Source organism: Phyllobates terribilis, unplaced genomic scaffold (assembly GCF_046119375.1).
Source record: "Phyllobates terribilis strain yellow unplaced genomic scaffold, ASM4611937v1 Scaffold_10__3_contigs__length_209671492, whole genome shotgun sequence".
NCBI lineage: Eukaryota > Metazoa > Chordata > Amphibia > Anura > Dendrobatidae > Phyllobates > Phyllobates terribilis.
The window spans coordinates 132,473,850-132,493,147 of NW_027362770.1; the positions used below are offsets into that span (position 1 = coordinate 132,473,850).

Below are 19,298 nucleotides of genomic sequence, written 5' to 3' on the forward strand. Positions count from 1 at the left end.
CACATGTGGAATTATATACTTAACAAAAAAGTGTGAAACAACTGAAAATAGGTCTTATATTCTAGGTTCTTCAAAGTAGCCACCTTTTGCTTTGATGACTGCTTTGCACACTCTTGGCATTCTCTTGATGAGCTTCAAGAGGTAGTCACCGGAAATGGTTTTCACTTCACAGGTGTGCCCTGTCAGGTTTAATAAGTGGGATTTCTTGCCTTATAAATGGGGCTGGGACCATCAGTTGTGTTGGCAGAAGTCTGGTGGATGAGAAGGCGTGTCCAAACTTTTGGTCTGATCCATCCATCCGTCTAACTTGTAACGTATGGCAGCAGTTTTGGGAAACCCCCTTTACCACGCAGTTTCTCTACACACAAAAACAAAAAAAAAAATAAAACCATGCACGTCCTTTACTCGCCCTCCCCGGGTCCAGTGTAGTCTCCACTGCTGCTTTCAAAGTGCATTAGGTCTTCAGTGCTGCCATCACATCAACAGCTCTGCAGACAATCAGTGTGAGAATTAAAACTCTGGCAGAGCCACTGATGGGCTGCACTGCTGGTGACGTCACATCAGCACTACAGACAATAGCCAACACTGAAAACAGTGATGGAACGCAGAGTTTGACCCGGGAAGGGTGAGGAAAGGACAGTTAAAAAAAAAAAATTCTAAGAGGTGTTTTCCGGAACCATAAAACCCCTCTTAAGTGCTATGGCCTGTGCCAAACGCATGAGGCCACAGACGCCACGATATCCCCTTGTTCTGCTGACCCTGCCTTCCATCATTGTGCCCCCATCTCTGGTAGAACCACAGGTATTTTGCTCCTAGGGAAGAAGATGCATATAATACAACATCTAATGCAACATAGTGGGAAGATTTTCCCTTTTGAAGAACCCCCCCCCCCCCAAATCTGAAGGGTTTCATTTGTTCGGCCCCCTATAAATCAGATCTGTGTGGGGGCACAGTCACTGGTTTTGTATGGCGGGGTTGCCATTCCAGAATAAAACTCCATTACATACAGCAAAATAGAAGGGGGACACGTTCTTTTTGGTCTGGTAATTTTATTAACAATTGATGGACAAGGCTGGAGAACTACAGACGACGACCACGGCGACCGCCCTTTCTGCGGGTGCTGTCTGATGGGATGGGGGTCACATCCTCTGCAGAAAAACAAAAAACACACTATTAGAAGTCCGTTCATTTACAGTAGAAGAAGAGAAGTACATACAACTGAGTTCACCCAGTTTTCTATAGTAAGATCTGCATATGGCCGTCTGTACAGAGATGTAATGCGGTTCCTCTACAGGAACTTTGCCCGATTCTGTACAACAGACGCCCCATGACTCTGAAGTATGAAGACTGAGAGGAGCCATCTGTGCACAAAGTAGAAAAGCTCAAGGACTCCATATTGCTTACAGTATTCTTAATCAGTGCCCTCCATGTATGACAAAGGAACATTGCTTCAAAAGAAGAATATCACCACAATATGAGATCAGAATAAGGGCTGCATCTTTTTCCGCATTCATATGACGTTTGAATCCCATCTTTAACCCCTTCGCAACCTTGGGTTTTGTCGTTTTTTGCCCCCTTGTTCCCAGAGCCATAGCGTTTTTATTTTTCGCTCAATATGGCCATGTGAGGGCTTATTTTTTGCGGGACAAGTTGTACTTTTCAATGACATTACTAGTTTTACCATATCGTGTACGGGAAAAAAATTCCAAGTGCGGTAAAATTGCAAAAAAAGTGCAATACCACAGTTTTTTTTTTTATTTATTTTTTTTACCACGTTCACTGAATGCTAAAATGGACCTGCCATTCTTATTCTCCAGGTCATTACGAGTTCGTAGACACCAAACATGTATAGGTTCTTTTATATTTAAGTGGTGAAAAAAATTTCCAAATTTTTTTTTTTTAAATTTTAAAAAAAAGCCGCCATTTTCCGTGACCTGTAGTGTCTCCATTTTTTGGGATCTGGGGCCAGGTGAGGGCTTGTTTTTTGCGCACCGGGCTGACGTTTTTATTGATAACATTTTGGGGTAGATCCGATTTTTTGATCGCCCGTTATTGCATTTTATTGCAATTTTGCGGCGACCAAAAAACGTAATTCTGGCGTTTAGAATTTTTTTCTCGTTACACCGTTTACCGATCGGATTAATTCTTTTTTTATATTGATAGATCGGGCGATTCCAAATATGTGTATGTGTTTTTTTTTTTTATTTTGAATGGGGTGAAAGGGGGGTGATTTAAACTTCTATTTTTTTTATATTTTTAAAAACATTTTTTTTTTCACTTACTGCATGCTTCAATAGTCTCCATAGGAGACTAGAAGCAGCAGTTGTCTGATCGTCTCTGCTACATACAGGGGACCAGCAGATCCCCTGCATATAGCAGAAATGGTCCTGTGCTATGAGCGCCGACCACTAGGTGGCGCTCATAGCGACGAGATCATGACAACCACAGGCGTCTGCTGCAGACCCTGGGTTGTCATGCACGCCCATCAGTGACCCGCGATCACGTGACGGGGGTCGCCGGTGGGCGGGGCTTATGATGCGCAACCCGGAAGCGCGCGTTAAATGACGCTGTCGGAGATTGACAGCGGCATTTAACATGTTAACAGCCGCAGGTGGATCGCGATTCCACCCGCGGCTGTTGCGGGCACATGTCGGCTGTAAGAATCAGCTGACATGTGCTCGGTTCAGTGCCGGAGAACTCACTGAACCGGGGGTACGCAAATGTGCGTACTAATACGGCAAGGGTTGGAAAGGGGTTAAAGATGGGTATGATTTGAAAATTCTTGCAAGTAGTAGCAGATTAAAATCCATCCCCAAATCATCCATGCCTGGGCTACCGGCCACTGCTGCATTCTAGAAGTGGCAGTCAACATGCAGCATGCTTACAAGCTCTTTCCGACAGAGCTTGTAATCACTGCTCCGAAGCACGCCGTATCCGTTAGCGGGCTGTAAGCCGTTCGCTCCAAAACCAAGCCAGCTTCAGAGCAAAGTTATCTCCGCAAAGCAGACAGTGCGGGCCAATGTCGCAGCGATGCTGCTGGTCCAAACAAATCAATTATACGTGGTTCTCCCAGTATGCCGGGAAGTAGGAGGGGTGCCCTCCTGAAAAGAGTGTGAAACACACCCTTTGAATTTCATTGATGCCTAATGTGCCGTTTCAGTATCAATACAGAATATTTAGCATTAAAGGGGGATGTCCACTACTACAACAACCTCTTCTCAATTGCTATATTCCAGCCTATACTCCCCCCCTCCGACGCCAGGGGCTCTCCCACGACCTTGTTATATCATACAAGCCCAGCAGTCGGCAGTGGTCACTTCATTCACTTTCTCCAAATGACAGTTACGTCTGAAAGAAGCCAGAGGAGCAGCTCTAACTTTTTCTGGATGTCCAATTAGTCTGAAGTGGCTGCTGATTAATCGCAGGGATGTATGATATAACAAGGTGACAAGCCCTGAGAGAGCAGGCACCAACACCGGAGGAGGAGAGTATGGGCTGGTTTTATTTGAGCAGTGGTTGTTTGAGTAGTAGTCATCCCCCTTTAACAGTAAAGTTTCCCTACATCCAATTACATGTAGAGCAGAACTTACCAATGCGGCCTATTTTCATGCCAGAACGAGCCAGGGCTCTGAGGGCAGACTGGGCACCAGGTCCAGGGGTCTTGGTTCTGAAAGAGTAAATAGTTCCAAGCTGTAAATCTGTGTTTAGTCCCATGAATATATTGGCAATAACAAAAACACAGAAGGACTTAGAATCCTCCATCACATCCACAAGTGGCATTGATGACCGGTTTCTGCAGCAGCCACTTATCTCCTGACATGGAAGTAAATGGTGCTGTAGAAACCCTTCAATGACTCGACCAACACCCAATAAAGCGGCATTGAGGAGGCCAGCAAGCCATACTGGGTGACCGTCAGGCATAGGTGCAGCATGGGAAAACCAACCTTTAGCATCTCTACTGAACAGGTATAAAGTGGTCGCGGGTATGAGCGCTGCAGCTTCCAGTCTGTGCTGCAGTTTTGTGAGAACGCAAGGGATTGCAGGTACATAGTGTGACACGGGGTACATACCAGCCAATGTAAATGATGGCTACAGAGCTCACATGTGCCCTGCTGCCCCTCTAAACAGCTGATTGTTGGGGTGTAGAGCAACACACTCCCCAATCTAATATGAACATGTTGCCTGAACCAGGGGCAGCATGAACCATACCCCGGCTGCGTTATAAAAGCACGCTTTACCCTGAAACCTCTGAATACCGGCAACCTTGTGTCTTGAATGACTCGCCCGAGACAGGTCCCCGGTGGCATCTCACTTCCCCTATGTGGGTGTATAAGAGAACGGTCACAAGAATCCAGGTGGGGAGAGGCCTCGGGCTGGTCATTCACAATGAATGGTCCCCAATTGGCCTTTATAAGCAGGTTTTCTCTGAAGCAAAATCCCCAGTGTCCAAATTCTGCTTATCCAAATAGAAATCAACCGCAGAAAGACAGGACAATGACACAACTGCGTTCACTTATTCGCAAGTATTTTCTTTCTTACAAAGACATTTTGGTCCCATCGCTCATTACAAGCTTCATCTGACCTCCGCATCTGGCTCATCCGTGTCAGATAGTGGACAACCACGTATCAATACCAAGATAATGGCCAAGTGACAGATTAAAGAGAATGGGATAACATAAAAGCAATATGGGGAGAGCGTTCTGGCAGTGCTCAACACCTAAAGGAAGAAGACCCCCTGATCCTTTCACCTTCCAACACACACTGTGGTAATTTTGGGGTTTGACCCCATGGCAATAAATGAATTGCTCAATGAGATAATATCCATCCTTGTCTCACCCATCTCCCGATACCTGTAATACCCCTGCTGCCAATACATATGAGCAGCTCCCTGCACACTGCAGAGTGTAAGCCCACACGCAGGGTCCGCTCTCCCTATATACCAGTCATTCACTTAGTTCACGTTGTACATCAAGCTCCTTATACTGACAAGAGCTGCAGGTCACCAACACATGACTATACCGCCATAATATCTCATGGGCCTCGGCTGACCATCTATCCTTTCATAAGGGGGGTATTCCCATCTCACATTTACAAATGCCAGTGGTCCCATTGCTAGGACCCATATTGCATTGCTCTGTGGCTCTCCATTGCCAAACTTACAGATGAAAATTGCTCCCTCTAAGAATAAGTGAAAAAAAAATAAACCTTTTGCATGCCATCATTTTCTCCCCTAGCAATATTTTTTTGTGTGGGGGAGGTGGAGTATATTGGACACTGCACGATCAGGATAAGGACCCTTTAGTACATGCGTGGCCCTTAAGCCAAGTCCTTGTAATGCAGCACGTTGTTGCCTCTTCATCCATTACCTGTTGCCTCCAGTGGCTCGTAGCTTGATGTGAAGAGCGGTGATGCCGAGCTCCTTGCACCTCTGGGCGACATCTTGAGCAGCCAACATAGCGGCATAAGGAGAGGACTCGTCTCTGTCGGCTTTCACCTTCATCCCACCGGTCACACGGCAGATTGTTTCCCTGTGGGAGAAGAGACGCAGGTAAGAGCAGAACCATCACATGATTACACTACAGTTAGGATTGGAGAGGAGGAGGGGGGGGGGTCACTTACTTGCCAGACAGATCGGTCACATGTACAAAGGTGTCGTTGAAGGAGGCAAAGATGTGGCAGACTCCAAACACGTTTTCTCCCTCAGCCACTTGTGGCCCCAGGCTGATCACCTGCTCTTCCTTCTTTTCCTTACCCTTACGTGGAGCCATTTCTAGGAACAAACATCATATAGATGATTATATACAAGCCCACCTCTATTACATATATATCAGATATAGAACGCGGTAATGCACCCATAAGGACACAGCATAGAGCTTAAACCAATAAGTGAGGGCATATGCCAGGTATTGGTGTAGTGTGTGCAGGGGACCACAGGGGCAATACGCTAACGGCACAAAAGTGAACCATAGTGCATCCAAAAGCCAAATTCATTCATTCCCTTTTTCCGGTAACCCCACAATAAATGGAGCAGCGGTTGGGGGTCCTTCTGACGATCAGGTTAAGTCCCAGAAGTCAAACCCAACAGATTCTACAAATAGGTGCAGACTGGAATTATCACATCGAACACACTGTCATTAGTGTTGGCGATGAGCGCAAGTATGCACTTTACATACATGTGGTCACATGCAGACTAGACGTGCGCAGCTTCATTCAATACGAGTAGAGTGAGGCCGAATACGTCTAGTCAGAATGTGGATGGGAATCGCAAAACTTGCGCTCGAAAATCATTACAGTGCAGAGTGTGCGCTGTGAGGATCTACAAGACTGCAGTCACAGATAGACCACCTTGTAGACAACGGCCGGACATCCCCTTTAATAGTTACATTAGACAACAAAAAAGCAAGTGTTTACTAGGGACAGGACTGAACGAATAGTTCTATAAAAGCATCTGAATGTAACAAAATATATAAAAAATATAAAACAATATATAACAAGGGTTAAAAAATAAACGAACTTGTAAGATTGTCCAATTTTTAGCAAAACACAACTTGGGTGAATTATAAGGACGTGAGTATTAGACTAATCCACATTACATGGGAACAACGGGTCCAGGGATGGACCAGGGGAGGGGAGTCAGCGCTCTAAGAGCCAGCAGGGCTGGGGGGCACAAATACTTGACCCCCTGGTGCCAGGTACTAGGACACCAAGCACATGAGGAGCCATACAACACATGGACGGAGCAGAGCCGAGCTGTGAGGACTGGGGCGCGGACGTACCTGCAGTCCTATGTAAAATAAGGCACAGCCACCCTCCGCTCTATATAGTGTGTGCCCATGACTGCAGGGATATAAGTCCACAGCCTCCTCCCGCAGCTCCATACCCCCCTCCACACCGAGCACCGTGCCCCCCTGTCCCCTGCCACCGCTCCATGCCCGCAGTCTCCCCTCCGTTACGAAGGATTGATTCGGATTTTGCTGCCGAGGCCGCACTTACTGCTACGTCTTCTCGAGGAGCCGCTACAGGAAAGGAAGGAAGTTGGGCGGCGGGGCAAAGGTCACTCCCATAACCGGAAGTGATTCCTCGCCAGTTCTGGGTTCACCTCAGTAAAGCGGGATTATTTTTCACATAGCATAATGGTTATGACCGTAATATTTAACTAAACTGTGACTGACAAGATTGATTCCTCTTGGAAAAGTCGCAACCGAAAGATTACAGATATCCGTTTTCCAGTAACAAAGATGGCGGATCTGTCGCCATTCTTAAGAATACTCAGAGTGTGTGCTTGTTACCTATAGCGACCAATCAGCGTCTTTGTTTTATTACTCCAGCTCTGGTTAGGAAAAGAAAAATGAGCTGTGATTGGTTGCTATGAACAATTTTGCCAGTTGAATCCTTTTTTATGTTGTTTTTTCCTCCTTGTCTTTCTAGACTCATAACGTTTTATATTTTTGCAGCAACATGGTGGCCATCAGGGCTTATTTTTTATGATTTTGAATGATATTTTACCATATAATTAGTTGATATATATATACATAGACATATATATATATATATATACACATATATATATATATATACACAAAAATATATATACATATATACACACAAACACACATATATATATATATATATATATATATATATACACACAGATATATGTACATACATTATTATATATATATATATATATATATATATATATATATATATATATATATATAGCATGGGCAATCAAATGATCGCAGGTTTAAGTCCCCTGGGGGGTCAAAACATTCTGTAAAGAATAAAAAAAAAATGTTTGAAAAAATTATAAAGGTTTAAATCACCCTCCTTTTTCTAGTTTTAAAATAAGGAATGAAGAAATAATAATATTAAGCACAATTGGTATTACCACGTCCTTAAAAGTCTCGTCCATCTAAATATAAGATTGTTTAAAACATACGTTGAACGTGGAGTAAAAAAAGAAATCAAAACACCAGATTTTTAATTTTTCAGCTTCCGCATCTGCCTAAAAAAATGCAATAAAAACGTATCAATCCGTCTCATGTTCCCCGAAATTGTATCAATGAGAAACAAACCTCGATATGCAAAAAACAAGCCATCACTCAGCTTCATCGCCAGAAAAATATAAAAATTACACACGCAAAAGTTTCTGATTTTTTTTTTCACTAGTAAAATATAAAAAAAAAAATTGGACAAGTTTGGTATCACCTTAATTGTACTGACCTGGAGAAACATGCTCCCTAATTATTTTTTACTGCACACTGTACACTAAAAACAGAACTCGAAAAATAATGGCGGAATTGCAGTATTTTTCACCATTTCATCCCACTTGAATTTTTTTTCCCTTTTTTCAGTACGATATGGTAAAATGAAAGGTGTCGTTCAAAACTACAACTCATCCCACAAAAAAGAGCCCTCAAACTGCTTGAAAAATGAAAAAAGAAAGATAAAAAAGTTATTGCTTTTTGTAAGAAGGGGAGGAAAAACCGAAAACACAAAAATAAAAAAATCTGCCTGTCCAGAACAGTTTAAAAAAATTTTTTTTAAGCCTCACAATAAATTTACTATTTTATGTGATTTTCCCCTCTAACACAACATGGAGGCCTGTATGTATTGTACATACACTACATGTGTAAGGGTGGTGGACTTTTGCTGCGATGTTCCTCGTCCTGAAGACACCAATTGCGTTGTGTTGTATTGTAATGTGTATTGTGTCATGCGTCTTTGTATATATCGTGTCATGTGAATTGTGTAGTAGTGTTATAAGTAATGTATAGTGTAGGATGTGATAGTGTATAGCATAGTGTATAGTTTAGGTAATGACATTAGGGTAAGATAGGGTTTATGTTTGGGACTAGCCCATAGTGGGAGATGCCTATTGTTAGGGCAAGTGACTGCTTCCTGTAATTAGCGAGATAGGGTTTGGAAAGTGGAGAAACCTCCCCTCTTCCCTCGCATCCCTCCTAATATTAAAAATGTAAAATCTCAATAAAAATAATTTGTCGAAAGTGAAGAGAGCAGTGCTGTTGTGGGGTGATGTACAGTAAAAGGAGACCTAAGGCCAGGGATAGCGAGATCCTGAGGAGAAGTGACTGACTAGTCATAGTGGCCTTCAGGAAAAGGGTCCAAGGATAGGACACCAAGTCACAAAACCCCAGAGCTTGCAACACCAAAGTTAACAGGCCTAAACAGGACTGAGTTTTGTGGGACTAGTGATGGTCCCGAGTGGTAGATTCAGGGTGCCAGTAGTGGAAGAAATAGGACGCGGAACCGCTGAGCTAGTACAGAGACTCGCTGATCAGGACTGCGGCATTCAAGCTGGGTTGTGACGAATTAAGGCAAAGCAGTGTTTCTCACTAGCCCTGAAGTAATGTACAGAGGAAGGATGCTTTGTGGAAAATGCTTCATACTCTAAAGGAAACGACCGTAAGACTTTGTACCCGCTATCCCATGTACATAACCGTTACCAAGTTATAGTTCAGTAAAGACTTTATGTTTGAACGACAGTCTCCTTTATTGAACTGTGGAATCTATGGTCCTGGCCAGCCAACACTACCGGCTACAGGCTGCCTGTATGGGTGTGATGCCCACTCAGTACAAGTCCACACAGCCAGCCAGGACCCACAGTTTCATGAAGTGCCGGGGTGTAAAGGGAGATGAGTGCCTTGTCCACGACTACAGCCCCTCGCTACTCATGGACCAAACTATTGGGACCGCTATACATTACACATAGAGGAGCTCTTTTGACCTCCCATTCTAAACCCATAGGCATTCATGCGGAGTTGGTCCACACTTTGCTGTTTCTACAAGATTTTGGAGGTGTCAGTGGAAATGTTTGCCCGTTCATCCAGAAAAGCATTTGTGAGGTCAGACACTGACGTGAGAGGAGAGGGTCATTATCTCCATTCTATTTCATTCTAAAGGTGATGGATGAGGTTGAGGTCAGGGCTCTGTGCAACCAGTCATGTTCTTCCACTTCAAACTCCCCCAACCATGGCTTTATGGGCCTTCTGCACTGGGCAGTCATGAGGAACAGAAAAGGGCCTTCCCCAAATTTCACACAATAATGGAAGCTACAATTGTCCACAAGGTCTTGCATGCTGAAGCATTAAGATTTCCAATTACTGGGACTAAGGACCCCTGAAAAACAGCCCCATAGAGTTATCCCTCCACCCATCGGCACCCATGTGACACGAACACAGGGTGCCGATGGGTTGCCATGGGGGCAGGGGGACACTGGGGGCAAGGGGTCTGATGTTATATGCCGAGGGTGAGGGGCCAGATGTTATACACAGGGGGAAATAGGGTCAGATGTTATACAACAGGAGCAAGGGACTTGATGTTATGCACCGGAGGCGAAGGGGCCGTATGTTATATGCTGGGGGTGAGGGTCCAGATGTTATGCACTGGGGGCGAAGGGCTGGATGTTATACACTGTGGATGAGGGGCTGGATGTTATATACTGGGGGCGAGGGGCCGGATGTTATATACTGGGGGTGAGGGTCTGTATGTTATACATTGGGGGCAAGGGACTGAAAGTTATACAACGGGAGCGAGGGACCAAATGTTATACACTGTGGGTGAGGGGCTGGATGTTATATACTGGAGGCGAAGGGCCGGATGTTATATACTGGGGGTGAGGGGCTGGATGTTATACACTGGGGGCAAGGGACTGAAAGTTATACAACGGGAGCGAGGGACCAAATGTTATACACTGGGGGTGAGGGGCGGGATATCATACAATGGGGGAAAGGTGTCGGATGTTATACACCAGGGGCGAGGGGTCAGATGTTATACACCAGGGGTGAGGGTTATTTAAGACCCTATCTCAGTTTGAAAGCCGATGGATTTATCGATTAAATTCCATAGTACCTCATGGGCTCAACGAAAATTTTGGTTTTGGTTAATTTCTGTAGTTCGCTGTGTACTTTTATCAGTTGCTTTTACATGTTTTTAACTTCATTTTTGTTTATTTTTTATATATAGTGGGGATCTCTTATCACCTTTTCATAAAATTCTTTGTTTTGATCGCTGCAGCCGTTTCTTATGTGGTTATTCACCATCTCGCCTGAGGATCTACATGGCAGGGCCTATTATGATGGAAGACCAGCATGAATTTTTCTTTTCTTTTTTTTATGTATGGATTTAATATTATACACTGCTCAAAAAAATAAAGGGAACACTTAAACAACAGAATATAACTCCAAGTAGATCAAACTTCTGTGAAATCAAACTGTCCACTTGGGAAGCGACACTGATTGACAATCAATTTCACATGCTGTTATGCAAATATAATAGACAATAAATGGAAATTATTGGCAATTATCAAGACACACTCAATAAAGTGGTTCTGCAGGTGGGGACCACAGACCACGTCTCAGTACCAATGCTTTCTGGCTGATGTTTTGGTCCCTTTTGAATGTTGGTTGTGCTTTCACACTCGTGGTAGCATGAGACGGACTCTACAACCCACAGAAGTTGCTCAGGTAGTGCAGCTCAGCCAGAATGGCACATCAATGCGAGCTGTGGCAAGAAGGTTTGCTGTGTCTGTCAGCGTAGTGTCCAGAGGCTGGAGGCACTACCAGGAGACAGGCCAGTACATCAGTAGACATGGAGGGGCCCTTAGGAGGGCAACAACCCAGCAGCAGGACCGCTACCTCCGCCTTTGTGCAAGGAGGAACAGGAGGAGCTCTGCCAGAGCCCTGCAAAATGACCTCCAGCAGGCCACAAATGTGCATGTGTCTGCACAAACGGTTAGAAACTGACTCCATAAGGGTGGTATGAGGGCCCGACGTCCACAGATGGGGGGTTGTGCTCACAGCCCAACACCTTGCAGGACGCTTGGCATTTGCCACAGAACACCAGGATTGGCAAAGTCGCCACTGGCGCCCTGTACTCTTCACAGATGAAAGCAGGTTCACACTGAGCACATGTGACAGACGTGACAGAGTCTGGAGATGCCGTGGAGAGCGATCTGCTGCCTGCAACATCCTTCAGCATGACCGGTTTGGCAGTGGGTCAGTAATGGGGTGGGGTGGCATTTCTTTGGAAGGCCGCACAGCCCTCCATGTGCTCGCCAGAGGTAGCCTGACTGCCATTAGGTACCGAGATGAGATCCTCAGACCCCTTGTGAGACCATATGCTGGTGCGGTTGGCCCTGGGTTCCTCCTAATGCAGGACAATGCCAGACCTCATGTGGCTGGAGTGTGTCAGCAGTTCCTGCAAGATGAAGGCATTGAAGCTATGGACTGGCCCGCCCGTTCCCCAGACCTGAATCCGATTGAGCACATCTGGGACATCATGTCTCGCTCCATCCACCAACGTCACGTTGCACCACAGACTGTCCAGGAGTTGGCGGATGCTTTAGTCCAGGTCAGGGAGGAGATCGCACAGGAGACCATCCGCAACCTCATCAGGAGCATGCCCAGGCGTTGTAGGGAGGTCATACAGGCACTTGGAGGCCACACACAATACTGAGCCTCATTTTGACTTGTTTTAAGGACATTACATCAAAGTTGGATCAGCCTGTAGTGTGTTTTTCCACTTTAATGTTGGGGGTGACTCCAAATCCAGGCCTCCATTGGTTAATAAATTTGATTTCCATTGATGATTTTTGTGTGATTTTGTTGTCAGCACATTCAACTTTGTACAGAACAAAGTATTCAATGAGAATATTTCATTCATTCAGATCTAGGATGGGTTATTTCAGTGTTCCCTTTATTTTTTTAGCAGTGTATGTATTTATATAATCTAAGTATTTATTTACCATATGTATTTGTGTGATGTCTGACCCATATGGTCCACTGGCACTTAGCACTTTAATTATGTGTCACACATTAATTATATATCTGTTTATTATCATATTCACTATATATTTATTATCTTATTTATACATCTTGATGCACAGTTTAAGAATTTGTTTACTATTGTATTTATTGTTACATTCACTTTATGTATTTTATCCATCATGAATGTATTATTGTATGCATCTATTTCAATATTTCACTTATTATCCTCATTAATTCACCACATACACATGAGATACACACAATGAACTGTATTTTTTCCACATACCCATATATAATTTTCGGGGGTGCATACATTTTTTATATATATTTTTTAATATTTTTAGTATATTCATTTATGTTCATTCACACCGTGTTTACCCAATCAGGCTAATTATTTATGTCTTTTGTAGTATTTATACATTTCACTTTTTTATTATTTATATATGTTGGTAAATCCATAGTGTATACTGTCCAGTACTACCCTCTCCACGTATTCTCTGCATCTTTGATGGGTGCGCACATGTGGGATAGACTGACTTCCTGGTTCTTCCTGACATGGGCAATGTGACCGCTGACGTTTGTGTGTTGCTACGCAACCCAGCGATTGCGGGTCACGGACTATGAGCGGAAGTCCACATTTCATAGGAAGTCGTCATCTGACATGTGCGCCGCATATCACCTGACTTCCAGTCGGCGGTAATTGATAGAACAGCTGCAAGTGCTGTTCGGATGGTCAGTAACCCCTCTATATAGCTCATACTGAGCATTTAACCTTGTACTCCCTGAAGAAGGTTGACGAAACGCGCATCGGGGCGGCAGGTCGTCCAGTTGGTTCTCCTCTCTATTGCATCAGGTAAAGGACATTATGGCAAATACTGCCCATGTGATTATACTTTGATAGGTTTTATTCTGATCTATTTAAGTGAGCTATTGGCACCAATCATATTTTTATAATACACATTATGTGCAATCTTATCTTTGGTCTCATATAGCCACTCTGCTCAGTTTACATACCATATCCACATATTATTGTTATACTTAGAATTCATTCCTCGGTCTTTGTGATCCATTTATATACTGACGGTACCCACCATTGTATATGAAGCTACTGTTTTTTTTAACATGTTTTTTATTATGATTTTATTCAATAAAGGTTAATTTTTACAATGTAATATACTCACTTCTTTTCTTTGGAGTAACTTCCTACATGAAAGTCGTTGTTAACCAGGGGTGAGGGGCTGGATGTTATACACTTGGGGTGAGGGGCTGGATATTATCCCCCGGGAGCGAGGGGCCGGATGTTATACACTGGGGGTCAGGGGCTGGATATTATCCCCCGGGAGCGAGGGGCCGGATGTTATACACTGGGGGTGAGGGGCTGGATATTATCCCCCGGAAGCGAGGGGCCGGATGTTATACACTGGGGGTGAGGGGCTGGATGTTATCCACCGGGAGCGAGGGGCAGGATGTTATACACTGGGAGCGAAGAACTGTATGTTATACACTGGGCGTGAGGGGCGGGATATCATACAACAGGGGTAAGGCGCCAGATGTTATACACCAGGGGCAAGGGGTCAGATGTTGTACACCAGGGGTGAGGGGCTGGATGTTATCCACCGGGAGCGAGGGGCCGGATGTTATACACTGGAGGTGAGGGGCTGGATGTTATCCACCGGGAGCGAGGGGCTGGATGTTATAAACCGGGAGCGAGGGGCCGGATGTTATTGTGGCGCCCCTGGGGGTTCGGCCACCACAGGAATGCTGCACTTCTTTAATGGAGTGTGGTGTTCCTCCTCTGAGGTAAGTCCGGTGTGATGGTAGTTACCTAGTTTTGCATCCAACACCACATTTCTCCACCAGAGGGAGCTAGTATGCACTAGGTGCTGCTCCCCTGGTTACAGGGAGACTGGGGAACACAAAGTGGTAGGAACCAGTTAGTGGGTGTGGGTGGAGGAACAGTTAGTTAGTTACACTTCTAATTTCATATTTAATAGAATGCCATCTTGGTCCTTGGTTCTTCGGTGGTTCTGAGTTGGTCCATCTGACCTGTGTGGTCTCTGACAGTGTGTCTGTCAAGTGGTCGTACTGTGCTGTCATCTACTGTGTGTTAATGTGACTTCCCTCTGGGAGCGCAGATCCTGTGTGGGCCTGCACCGGCATGGGACACAGCCCTCGTACCCCGATCTATGGGACGAGAGGGAGGTTGCAGACAAGGAATGTCTCAACCCGACCAAGGACCAGGATCAAGAAGGCCCGGGAGCTTTAGAGTGTGGCTCCCTAGCAAATGGGTCCCGGGGAGGATGCAGACGGAGCGGAGTTCGCCACCTGTCATCTCCTACCTGATCTATTCAGAGGGATTCCGGCTGCAAGAGGGGTACCGGCCCCCGACACCCGACCTCGTACTCTATGTCCAGGACGGGAAAGCCCGATTAGGCCCTGAGGATCCCGCCGGGCTTGGGATGGGGAGGAATTGCCACCCGAGCCGTACACCTGAGAGGAGCTCAGAGGGAGACCTGGCCTATCTACACACGCACAGATGGGAAGGGGTAAAGTCTGTAGTGCAGGAACACTCTGGTGTAGGGACGCTGCCGGACACTGGACTTCCTCGGAGGTAGTCGGACCCCTGTCCCTGGTGGCCGCAGGACTCCGCGAGGAGCAGGGAGAAGCCTTGCGCTGCTTATAAGAACTGTGAGTAAAGCCTTGGAAATTCATCCCTATGGCCTCTGGACTGTTCATTACGTGCCATACCACGCGACATGGTGCCCGCGTCTCTACTCCCGCACTACTACCCCCCCTTTATCCTGCTTTGCCTGCCCTGAGGCCGCGCTCCGCCTGTGGGGAGCAGCGAGAACTTTAGCCGCCATGACATCGGGCCTCAGCGGACTGTTAATGGCGCTGGTGGCGCATCACCAGACACCACAGGTGGCGTAGTCGACAATTACCACTCAACCCGGATAGCCCTAACATCATTTTTAATGTGACGTCCCTGGGCACGGAACGGGTCAAGGCCACGACTGCATCCCCCTCAACATCTGACCCGGCTCCGAGTACCCCATCTTCCCAGGGCAGGGCTTGAGAGGCGTCAAATTATACACTGGGGGTGAGGGGCTGGATGTTATCCACTGTAAGCGAGGGGCCGGATGTTATACACTGGGGGTGAGGGGCTGGATGTTATCCACCGGGAGCGAGGGGTCGGATGTTATACACTGGGGGTGAGGGGCCTGATGTTATACACTGGGGGTGAGGGGCCTGATGTTATACACTAGGGGTGAGGGGCCTGATGTTATACACTGGGGGTGAGGGACCTGATGTTATACACGGGGGGTGAGGGGCCGGATGTTATACACGGGGGGTGAGGGGCCAGATGTTATACACCGGAGGCAATGGGGTATACATCGGGGGCGAGGGGCCGGATGTCATACACTGGGGTGAAGGGCTGGATGTTATACACCAGGGGCAATGGGGTATAGACCGGGGGCGAGGGGCCAGATGTCGTATACCGGGGCAATGGGACTGAGTGAAAAAGGTGAAAACATTCATTAAGACATGTGTCCCAATACTTATCTCCATATAATGTAGCCCTGTATATACTGTACACAGCCTCATCTGAATGAGGTTGTTTTGTTTTCCTTCACAGTATAATTTGCTCTGGGCCATATTGTCCAATTTTCTATTAATGCCACTAAAATCAATGTTGTCATCACACAGCAGTCTATAAAGCGCATCACATATGATAGAAGTGGCCCTCCGAGACCTTATTAGTAGACTTCCAGGAATTTAAAGGGAACTTGTCAGCAGGATCTTACTGTCCTAATCGTGAGCATGACAGTGACAGGTCCCTACAACAGTGTCTAAAAGAAGGGGGTGTGAATTTTTAAAGGGGTTGTCCTCAAATAAAAAAGCATGGCTGATTTTTTTCCCCTAAAACATTACCAATAGTGATGAGCGAGTGTGGCGCCCTGCTGCGCATTGGTGCCACAGATCCTAGAGGGGTGCATGGACGGATTCCTCCACAAGAGGTCCTCGTAGCATTCACACACCTCCACCTTCCACCTCAGACCACCAGAGGGAGCCTGTTAGGGATATAAAAAAGGGAAGGTGGAGCTACGCAGTCAGTCAGTCTGGAATCTACAGCCTGGAGACACAGTCTAAAGTCAGTCTGCTGCAGCCAGAGAGGTTGTCAGTCCAGCCCAGACTCAGGGAGCTCAGGTTAGTGAGCCTAAGGCGTGCTGACGCCATAAGAACGGGGAAGAGTAGCGAGGCCTACTGCCAGTGTGAAGCCTAGTGAGGGCCCCGAGCGCGGCCAAAGGCAAGTGGAGTAAGCGAGCTACATAGGGGGCAGAGGAGCTTAGCCAGCTCACCCCAAGACCATATACCGGACACCGGGTCCGGGTCTGCAGGGATCTCTATGACCAGCAGAAACTACCGGAACCCCTGGCGAACTACATGTCTCAGGAACACCAAAAGCTGACTGTTATACTAGGTTCAGGAGTCACTGAGGTCCAAGAGACCAGGGAGTGTGATCTCCAACAGAAGGCCCTACCACCAGGTCAGCCGGTGCAAGACAGAGACCAAGTTAGGCCTAGCTCCAGGCAGGTCATAAACTCAGGAAAAGGCAAGAAACAGGAGGCCCCACACCCGCTCACTTGGGAGAGTCCTGAAATGCACCCTACAGTAAAGGTACTGAAGTGAACTGTTGTGAGTGTGCCTATTCTTCTTCTGACCCGGCTGGGTCCCCTCTGTCCTGCATCTCTTCTCCTACGCTGCCCTGAGGCCCCGCTTCACCTGTGGGGAGCCGCACCAACTAAGCTGCCTGATCACCGGCCTCAGAGGACTGTAGCAGCGCTGGTGATCCTCACCAGTCACCACAGGTGGCGTCACGAACACTTCCCCTATCCCACTTACTTCCCCCCTTTCTTTTTAAGAGTGACCCCACGTTACGGGCCCGGGAGCCGGCCACCGCGACATCACGCCCAAAACTAACAGCAAGGCCCGGGCGCCGAGTAGTCGTCCCCATCCCCTGGGCGCGTCACGAGTATGTTCGGTTAACCCTTTCGGCGAGTATGCTCGGGCGAGTACCGAGTATCTTCAGCGTACTCGGTGATATGTTTGAATCACTCCCGTGTGCATGATTTGCGACTGTTTGACAGCTTTAATACATGTGAGGAGTGCTTGTTTCTTTCGCATTCCTCACATGTATTAAAGCTGTCAAACAGTCGCAAATCATGCACACAGGAGTGATTCAAACATATCACCGAGTACGCTGAAGATACTTGGTACTCGCCCGAGCATACTCGCCGAAAGGGTTAACCGAACATACTCGCTCATCACTAATTGCCAACCCTTTCAACAACTTGTGTGTGGTGTTGAAGGTCGGATCGTCACTTACTTCAGTAAGGCTGAGCTGTAATATTAGATGCAACCTATGTGTGGTGCTATTACCTTAAAAGTGGTGGTCCAGGATTTTGATACTAAGGGACAATAATTTTTAGGTTATGTATATTAAATCGATGAGATGGTCAGATGTCTGGTAGGAGCTGTGGTATGATCAGACCATGTTCCTGTACAGTCAGACACAGCCATTACACAGTACACAACAGGGGCACATTTATAAGATTATCTCAGCACAGGAACTTTTTTTTTTAACACATCCAATTGTGGAAATAATTTTTATTTCTAGATCTTTTGATTAAATGTCCACTTTGCAACTGGAAGATGTTTTAGGAAGCCCACTTTGTAATTCTGAAGTGTCTTTTTTAGTGTTTTTGGTCGTTTCCTGAGCGCTTTTTCAATTTTTTTTGAGCATTTTTCTAGCGTTTTTCTGTCATCTTTCATACTGGCATTTTCTGGATGTTTTTTTTTTTAAAATCCTTTCAACAATGAAGAATCCACCAGCCATTTTTGAAGCAAAAACTCTTGACAAAACTCAAAAAGATGTTTGGGTGTCTTTTGGGCATCTTTTGAGCTTTCTCAATGAGTTAGAAAGTACGGAGCATCTTCAGAGCAGTAAACGCCAGAAGAATTTTCGGGTGACTTCTTTTAATTACAGCAAGATGTTTTTACATATTTTTACACTTTCTTTTGAACGTTTTGTTAGTTCTTTTACAGGTGGATTTCAAAGTGGACCTGCTCCAAACCCACCTGAAGAAAAACGTTGTGTGGACATACCCTAATGGAGCAACAGGTCACATCCACTTAATTCCAACTCCAGAGGTCTCTGGACGCTGTTTACTTACGAGCAGCGTCCTGACTCCTTCCCACCGCCTCTAGTGTCTTGACCGTCCATGAATTCCACACTATCCTCCTCCACCTCCAGTATAGTCATGTGGCTGCTGATAATTTATTTCTACTGGAACCAATAGTACTGCCACTAAGGTGCACATGCGCTGACTTCTCTTACGGGACCAGTGCCCCAAGGTCCACCTTCTCCAACCAAAGCTTTCCCAGTTACTTTAAAGATCCTTCCCCATTAAACTATTGAGTAGAACAGTGTGAAGGTTCCTATCT

The 19,298-nt window shown here is 46.0% G+C and overlaps 1 protein-coding gene across 1 annotated transcript; it reads right to left on the bottom strand.

Moving 5' to 3' along the window:
- Positions 1 to 1,029: 1,029 nt before the first annotated feature.
- RPS14 (ribosomal protein S14) lies at positions 1,030 to 7,082 on the bottom strand. Its single transcript, XM_073649804.1, has 5 exons — positions 6,994 to 7,082; positions 5,620 to 5,770; positions 5,367 to 5,528; positions 3,591 to 3,667; positions 1,030 to 1,148 (listed from the first exon to the last, which is right to left on the bottom strand). The coding sequence occupies exons 2-5, from the start codon at positions 5,766 to 5,768 to the stop codon at positions 1,081 to 1,083; spliced, it is 456 nt and encodes a 151-aa protein (XP_073505905.1). The 5' UTR covers positions 5,769 to 5,770; positions 6,994 to 7,082; the 3' UTR covers positions 1,030 to 1,080.
- Between the last annotated feature and the right edge of the window lie 12,216 nt (positions 7,083 to 19,298).